The sequence below is a fragment of the Petaurus breviceps genome, unplaced genomic scaffold (assembly GCF_028583685.1).
Source record: "Petaurus breviceps papuanus isolate PSGF00001 unplaced genomic scaffold, PetGlider_PUasm1.0 113367, whole genome shotgun sequence".
Lineage (NCBI taxonomy): Eukaryota > Metazoa > Chordata > Mammalia > Diprotodontia > Petauridae > Petaurus > Petaurus breviceps.
In genome coordinates, this window is record NW_027185605.1 from 2,717 (window position 1) to 11,909 (window position 9,193).

The following is a 9,193-nucleotide window of genomic DNA, read 5'->3' on the forward strand; positions in this document are numbered from 1 at the left end:
AGCTGTTTGAACTGCTGAATATATTTTTTCTTCAAACTCATTATGTATTTATTCATCACAAAATAAAATTTCACTCTTTAAAAATTAAGAGACAAAATATTAGGAGAAATTTAAAATTAATAACTGCTGGGGGGGGGGCAGCTAGGTGGCACAGTGAATAGTGCACTGGCCCTGGCTCAAATCCAGCCTCAGACACTTAACACTTATTAGCTGTGTGACCTTGGGCAAGTCACTTAACCCCAATTGCCCTGCCTTCCCCATTCCAAAAAACCTCAAAAAAAATTAATAATTGTTGGTAATTTGAAACAATTTCATTTTCCAGGTATTTCATTTATTTAAATTTATACTTTGGTGGGGGAGAGGCAAGGGGAGGTGGGAACACAAGACTGTATTTAATAAAACTAACTGTACTGAGAAATATAACATACTTAATGGTACTTTTAGCTTCCGCACAAAAGTTGTTTTAAGTTCAGACATTTCACATTCAAATGCAACAACAAGGAACAAGAAGACAATTCATCTGTGCCAAAATTCTATTCAATCATGCCCATATCAAGATTGGACCACTGTTAAAACTAACTGCATTTATACATGCTGTACTAAATAATTAGAGCTGCAATTACTTTTAGTTGAAGTTTATTCAAGTAAGTCTGGCTTTTGACTTTGGTTTGAACTTGTTACAGAAACAAAAAACAGTATTTACATAGGAGTTGTATTCAAAAACAATCAATTTTGGTCACTGCTTCCTTCCTCAAGAACCTAGCAAACCTTTCCCCAAGTAGGCACATGTCTTAAGTTTGAAAAACTTTGGAAGAGTGCAATTTTTATTATACTATATAAGCATAACACAAGTCCTACTTTGATGGCTCATCATGAAGTGAAAGTGATCCTGGGTTTTCCAAGGTTTTATCAATTCCCAAATTCAATCTGTTGTCAATGATTGCCCATTTTGCTTCTGTAACATCTCTCTCATATGTCCCTTTATCTCTTCTGACACTGTTACCACCCTGACACATGACCTAATCACCTCACACCTGGACTACTAAAATAGCCTGCTGGTTGGTCAGCTGGCCACAAGTCTCTACCCACCCCAGTACATTCTCCATTCAGTTGTCAAAGTAATTTTCCTAAAGCACAGGTCTGACCACGTCACCCCCCCCCCCACTCAATAAATTGCAGGAGTTCCCCTATCACCTCCAGGATCAAATATAAAATATTGTTTGGCTTTTAAAGCCATTTATAACCTGCTCCCCTACCCTCCAAGTCTGCTCATACCTTATACTCCACCAGTACTTGAGAGTGACAATGGCCTCCTTGCTGTTCCTAATACACATAATTCCATCCCCTGACTCTAGGCATTTTCACTGACTGGCCCAAATGCCTGGAGCTCTCTCCCTTCTTGCTACCCTAACTTCCTTCAAGACACAGCTAAAATATTCTGCCTTCTACTGGAAGCCTTTCCCAATACTCCCTAATTCTAATGTCTTCCCTTTTATTATTTTTAATTTTATCTTGTATATAGTTTGTTTATACATAGTTGTTTGCAAGCTGTCTCCCCCATTAAATTGTGAGCTCCCTGAGTGCAGTGATAGTCTTCTGACTTCCTCTTTAAGATTTATACTTTAGTACAGTACCTGGTAGACAGGAAGTGCTTAATAAATCTTTAATGACTGACTGATTAGAAGGCTTCAAGGGTATATCTAGCAAAAGAATGAATAAATTAATTCTCCCTAAATCTAGCTATGCATGGAGAGGCTACTTAATGGTAAATTTTTTGGTCATGGCAATGCATTAAAAACAAAACAAACAAAAAAGATATTAATGCTCTCTGATCCCGTATTATTTTAGCAGTGAGAGAAGCAAGAGTAGCAATGACATAGTCAGAACATGCTAAGACAGATGTTAAACCATTTATAAACTTTTGCTTCTAGGTTTTTGTACATATCTGAGACTCTTTGTCCAAGATATAAGGTATGCATACTACAACAGGAACTGAATCATATCTACTAATAAAGTATGAAGTAAATTAAGGATGTCTCATGTTCTCCTTGGAGTAGATAAACAAAGGAGCTGGCAGAGTAGGTTTGATTGTGCTTCCAAAGGAAATTTTTTAAAAAGTCACTTCTTAGGCTAGCGTCATCATAATTACAACTTATATAGCAATATCTGTTGCAGGGAATAAGAGACAGAAAAAGTCTACAAAGTACCTATAAGAATACTTCGAAATTAAATTAGGATAGCATCATACTTGGAGCTGGAATGGACATTAAAGGTCATCTGGTGCAACTTCCTTTTTTTTTTTTTTTTTGCTTTTTGGAGGGCAATTGGGGTTAAGTGACTTGCCTGAGGTCATATTGCTAGTTTTTGTGTTAAGTGTCTGACATTGGATTTGAACTCAGGTCCTCCTGACTCCAGGGCCAGCACTCTATTCACTGTGCCACCTGGAGCCACCCCATCTTCCTCATTTTTACATATTAAAAAAAAAAAAGAGGTCAAGAAAAATTAAATGATCTATCCAAGGTCACACAGGTAGCAAGTGGCAGAACTGTGATTTTAACTAACCTAAGACATGTGGCTCCAAATCTAGCACTATTTCTTTCTGCTGTATCATTCACTCATGCTGCATTTGGTACAGTATTCCACATCCCCTTTTGGAGAAAAGGTTAGGTTTCAGGGAGACTGAAACACTATTCTATGAGCTTCCTTCAGGACCTTGGACCAAGGAATCTCAAGAAAGTCCATGTGGCAAAACTCTCAGTGGTTTCCAAATGCCATATTAATAAATCCCAAGCATTCCATTCAGCAATGTTCTAAATTCCCAGTATTCTTTAGGGAGGTTCCAGGTACCACAGTTGGTGGGCCTAGAGATATCATCCTTCACAGGAGGTTGTTAAAGAATTGAAAGCAATTAATACCTCTATCTAGTTACTGAATTCTCATAGTCTATACTTTATCCTCTTTGGTCAGTAGGTACAGTCTAGGTATCCACCAGAAGCTTCAGGGCAAGAAGATGCAAGGCATTAGGGTATCTATTAGGACCCCTCCTTCCTTTGAATGGTCCTTCTCCTACTTCAACTCTGAGGACATTCTAATACAATAATGCTAAATGCAAAATGTACCAAGGTAGGCCTTACTCATGCTGGTCTAGTGATTCAGGTTTAAGACTGGAATGAAATAATGCTCCTGTAAACCATCTAAAAGTTAACAAAATGAAGTTTAATTAGCAGTAGCTTAGAAAGGAGATTCAGCAAGGATACGATTTTGATTTATTTGGCCATAGACTCCTCATGCATGCTGAATTATAATACTTAAGTGACCAGGAAAGTATGTCAATGCTATAAACCTTCAAACAATTAAGTCCCCAGAACAATTTCAAGACCTTTGTAGGAAAAACAAAAACACCAGCCTAATTTACTCGGAGTACACTTGCTCCTACTACATATGCCAATCTTTTTTGGTGGAGGGAATTTCTCAATGGGAGTCCCTTTTAATCAATTAAATTATCTGTCTGGTTAAAAAAAATCTTTAACACTAAATCTTTTTTTTTTTGCAATGTGCTTTTACATATGTTATCTCATTTGATTGTCAGAACAACTCTAGGAGATAGCAGGTGCTGTTATGATCATCATTTTATAGATGAGGTAAGATAAGTTAAGTGACTTACCCAGGGTCACACAGTTGATAAGTGCTAGATACAGGGTTTAAACTCAAGTCTTTCTGATTCCAAGTCCAGAACTTCTATGTACTTATATCACAGTGCTCTTTATTTTAGTAATAGCAAGGTCCAAGCTTTCCCTAAGATATTTTGAGTATTGATCCCTTACAACATCCTCATGATTGTGTTGCTTCCATCCTGGATTTCCTTTATATAAAAAGTCCAACTGCCTTTTCCCCATCTTTCTTTTTTTCCCAGGGCCATTTCTCCACACTGTTATTACAGTGTCCAATAGTCATCAGACTTCTGCTCAAGAAAATGCAAAGAAGATAACTGTTGGAAGGTATCTTGCTTTCTAGCATCACAAAAGAGAGTCCCTGAAAAAGGGTAATAAGAGTCCATCATCTCCATGGAGCTCCCAGGGAAGAAGAGGAAGTCCTGGCTGGTAGGCCAGGAAATGCTGAATTGATAGTGGTATATGGCTTTGGTGCTGGGAATGGCTGAATGCCAAGAAGGTAAAGATCTCGTAGCTACCTTGCTACAGATGATTATGCCAGAATTATCTTCATCTACCAGGTGCTGCCTTGCTGCTGCTTCTGTTCTTTGTCAACTACATCATGAGACCCATTGTGAACTAACAAGACTTGGTATCACCAACTATGCGCACTAAAATTTTAAGATCTGGGACTTGGTCCTTCCAAAGGGAGAGGGTAAAGCCTGGAATTTCTGTTCTTAATTCTTCTTCCTATTTAGTCATTCCTTCAAGGGGTCTTTACCTTGTTTGCTGTCTTTAAAAAAAATTTTTTTTTAAGGTTTTTTTCCCTTGAATCTGCACTAAATTCTTTCTTTATTTCTGTCAATAACAAGTTTCTCACATTCTCTAGATCAGGCATGTCCAGTAATGGTTCTAAGATCATTTTGAGAGATGGGAGGTTTTTAAAAAGACATTCAGGTAGGATCTTACTAACAGGGGACAAAAGAATAACTAGGCAACAAAAGTTAGGCTACTTCTACCTTATAAAGTACACAAACCATCTTAAAAAATTAATTGGTCAGAAGAACTAAGTTTCAAATGATTAACTGGTCTCCTAACTACAAAAGTCAGGCCACAAGGAATCAGGGGCCTCTCCCTCAGGGTTGACAAAATACTAAAAACCAGTTCGTTAACATGGCAAATGTGGAGGCAGGAAAGTTGCACTTAACTGAATCAATTCTGAAGCCTTGTTGATTATCCCTTCCATGACACAGCTAAATAAATTTCCTTTTGTTAACAATTAGATGGTCTAGTAAGGCAAGTTTGTGGCACAGTGACAATAGTACTGGACCTGCAGTCAGGAAGACCCAAATTTAAATGTGGTCTTGGACACTTCATAGACATATGACCTAGGGCAAATCATTTAAACTTTGCTTTAGTTTCATCCTCTGTAACATGGGAAAGATAATAACATGTCCTTTCCATAACTATTGTGAGGATAAAATAATTTAACATTTATAAAGCACTTTGCAAACCTTAAAGTACTATATAAATGCTAGGTGTTATTATTATTACTATTATTATCTATGTTACCAAAGAAGTGGAAATGTATACCACCAATAAAATAACTATGTGGTGGTTGAAAAGACCACAACACATTATATTATAAAGAAGGAATTACTAAGGTGAATTGGGGGAAAAAAAAGGATATCAGAAAAACAAAAGTTAAAAGGATGGTCAGGTGGTAAGAGTAAGGGATAAACCAATGGATATCCCTTGTACTCCATTACTATCTTGTGATATCAAGAGAAATAAGGGAAAACTTCCACCACAGTAGGTAGAATTTATCTGGTGAACCTTTAGGAGGGCATGAAAAAAAGTCTCACAAGTTAAGCAGAAGTGGAAGAGTTGCTATCTGTATTGTTGGAGGGATTATCTCCAACAACAAGAAAACTTGGTTGGCTCTGTGAAAACAAACAATTATATAACATCAGAATGTCAGAGATGTAAATTAGCTTGGAAACTATCTACTTCCACTGAAAGAGAATTCCTTATTACAACATACCTGACAAATGGTCATCCTCTCTTTGCTTAAAAACTTCCATTAAGGGTAAACTCTCTACCTCCTCCCAAGGCAGGTCTTTTCACCTTTGGAGAATTATCAGGAAATTTTCCATATGTCAAGCCTAACTGTGCCTCTTTGTAATTCCTAATCTTTTCCCCCAGATCTACTCTCTGAAGCCAATCAAAATTAAATCTAATCCCTCATCCTCACAAGAGCCCTTCATTGAACTTGAGCATAGTTATCCTGCTAACCCTTAAATCCTCTCTTTTCCAGGCTAAACATTTTCAATACTTTCAACTGATCCTAATATGGCATGAGCTTGATATGCTTTACCAGTCTAGTTTCCACCTTCTCTCAATCTTCTCCATTGTTCTGTATAACATCTGGCATCCAGAACTGCAAACAGTATTCCAGGTGTGGTCTGACCAGTGCAGAGTACAAAAGGATTCAACACTCTAAAAATATGTAGATATGGAGAGAGAACTTCACAAAGGGGGCTGAGTCAGGGATCAGTAAGGCTTCATGGTATCTCAAACTTTAAAGGAAGAGAAGAACTTCAAAAAAGATAGAATTCAATGGAGATGTGGTGAAATCTATTCCAGAAAAAAAGGGCAGTGAGAGCCAAAACAGATATGAGAAAGCATAATGAGAATAAAAGATAGAGATCAGTCTAGAATGGCTGCAATGTAAAGCAATATAAAATGAAAAAAAAAAAAAAAACCTTGCGAGAACATTTACATTTTACTCAAGTTTTATATGAATTCAAACTCTCTTCTCAAGCAGTGGGGTACTAATGAAGGTATCACAGTAGAGAAATGACATCACGGTGGTACATTAGGAAGAATAACTGGGCAGCTAGGTGTAGTATGGATTGGGCAAGAAGACCAATGAAGAGATTATTACAACAGTATATAACCAGGAAGAGATTATCTGTTGGCATGAACTGAATATGACAGTGTTACACTTAATGCTATAACGGGGAAGCTTAAGAATATAATGTTATAAATCTAACAATATACAGCTAAGTTTCTGGACCTTAAGCAGAATTTGGCTATAATGTATTTTTTTTTTCCGAATAAGAAGTTTCTTTATGTCTGCACCTTCGGAATTTCCCAAATCAGGGTTGTGGTAGGTAAGGAATTTTGGACTATGAAAGAGTAAATCTATGCTACCACGGTAGCAGTTCTTTATAAACCCAGCTTGGTTCTCCTCCAGTGTCTCCTCTTGGAGTTGTATCTGATCTTATTGCCAGTTTTCATGCGGATCCACTGAGGAATGGGACGATTTTGCTTCTGCTTCTTTGCAAGGAACCTCTTGATCCTGAAAGTCTTGTGGGAAGACATTGTGAGGTCTCAGCAGGGCGGCCAGAAAACAGCACAACCCCGGTTCCAGCGGCAGCAAGGTCTAAGTCTTAGGGCAGAAAGCTGCTCAGCATTGCCAACAACCCCTCGCAAACCAAACAGGAAGAAGAGAAAGATGCACAGAAACTATAGAAAACTAACTGGGGAGCGAGGTGATTTCCGCTCAGGCAGCGGGTTTAGGCGTTTCTCCTATAATGTATTTTCCTGCAACACAATACAAGTCAAGAAAATACAAGCTAGTATAAGAATCTATCTTTTAAATATCAAAGATCTCTTAAACTATTTTCCTGGTTCTTCTCTTCCAAAAGTTCAATTTTCAGCTGTAACAAAGCACCTAAGTTTTCCACTGTAAATTCATGAATTTTAAAAGAAGGTAAAACAAGCCATAACCAACAAATGCCTTGAAATCTAAATTCTAAAATGCATATACAGAATAGAGTCCACTTTAAATTTTTTTTTACCATTTTAATTTTGAGATTTTATATAACTTCAAATAATTCATTAAAAAAGCTATCATCTACCTACAAAATCTAAGTTTCTGGGCAATTGATTAATCTAAATAAAAGAATGTATAAACAATACCCATAAAAATGCTATCTACCTCCAGAAAGAAAACTGATTAACTTTGAAGACAGATTGAATCTTTCCCCCACCATTTTCTTTATTTTTTCTCGGGTTATTTTTATTTGGGGGGTAGGAAGGGTATGCAACATGGTTAATATGGAAATAGTTTTGTAAGACTTCACATGTATGATGGGAATTATTCTGCTTGCCTTCTCAATGGATGGGTGAAGAGCTGGAGGAAGAGAATCTGGAAATCAAAAAAAGAATATTTTGGTTTTTTTAATCATAAAGATTTCAGAACCACAAGGGATCTTTAGAGCTTATTCATTCTACCATCCTTCCTTTCATCCAAGTTCCCAATTTCATTGCTTAATTCCTCGCTCCACTCACCCCATATGCAGTTGCTGCATCATGCTATTTCTAAATTTAGGGTCTTTCAGCTAGGTGATACAGTGAACACAGTACTGGACTTGCAGTTATGAAGACATGAATTCAAACTCTATGTCAGATACTAGCCTGTGTCAGATATTAGCCATATTATTCTGGACAAGTCACTAACCTCTCTAAGCATCAGTTTCCACATCTGCACAATGAGAATAATATCAGCACCTCTCATAAGGTTATTGTGAGCATTAAATGAAATAATTAATATATGTAAAGTACTTTGCAAATCTTAAAGGGCCATAGAAAAGTTTTCTATTATTGTTATTCCTACTGGAACTGCCCCCAGAGCCAAGAAATTCTCAAATGGGGTCACAAAGTCCAACACAACTAATAAACACAACAAGAAAAGTACTATAAAGTACTATTCCCCACTTCATGTACCCTATGGACCAGGGTGGCTGACCTTCCTACTGTTCCTTTTCTGGACCCACCCCTGACCACTCTACCATGCCACAGAAGCCTGATCATCCTAGAATTTCATTCATCCCTCGAATACTCACATTGAAAATATATTTCACCCTAGATCACTTCCTCTGATTTGCTGGTTCCTTCCAGAATCTCCATTTCAAGGAGTGCCCATGCCACCCATATTTGCATTCCTCTTCCAAGATTTTCTGGACTTTCTCTATCATGCTCTGACCCAAGTTCCAGGTCCCCAGTCCTCCTTTAAGTTTCCTCTTATAGTAATCTACTGTTTGATAAACCTAAAGACCCCAGTTTTGGGGGTAAAAACTCATTATTTGACAAAAACTGCTGGGAAAACTGGAATATAGTATGGTAGAAACTGGGCATAGACCATTATCTAACACCATATACCAAAATCAAGTCTAAATGGATGCATGATCTAGATATAAAGGATGACACTCTAAGAAATCTGGGAAAGCAAGGAATAGTTTACCTGTCAGATTTGTGGAGAGGGGAAGACTTTATGACCAAACAAGAATTAGAGAGCATTATAAAATGCAAAATGAGGGTGGCCAGGTGGCACAGTGAATAAAGCGCTGGCCCTGGAGTCAGGAGGACCTGAGTTCGGTTCCAGCCTCAGACACTTAACACCCACACTAAAAACTAGCCATGTAACCTTGGGCAAGTTACTTAACCCCAATTGCCCTCCAAAAGGCAAAAAAAAA

General features: G+C 37.6%; 1 protein-coding gene across 1 annotated transcript; it reads right to left on the reverse strand.

Moving 5' to 3' along the window:
• Nucleotides 1-1,271: 1,271 nt before the first annotated feature.
• On the reverse strand, nucleotides 1,272-9,099 carry LOC138157397 (large ribosomal subunit protein eL39). Its single transcript, XM_069082945.1, has one exon. It carries the CDS (start codon nucleotides 7,035-7,037, stop codon nucleotides 6,882-6,884), a length of 156 nt encoding a protein of 51 aa, XP_068939046.1. The 5' UTR covers nucleotides 7,038-9,099; the 3' UTR covers nucleotides 1,272-6,881.
• Nucleotides 9,100-9,193: the final 94 nt, after the last annotated feature.

Coding starts and splice junctions, on each gene's coding strand:
- LOC138157397 (XM_069082945.1), bottom strand. CDS start 7,037: ATGTCTTCCCACAAGACTTTCAGGATCAAGAGGTTCCTTGCAAAGAAG.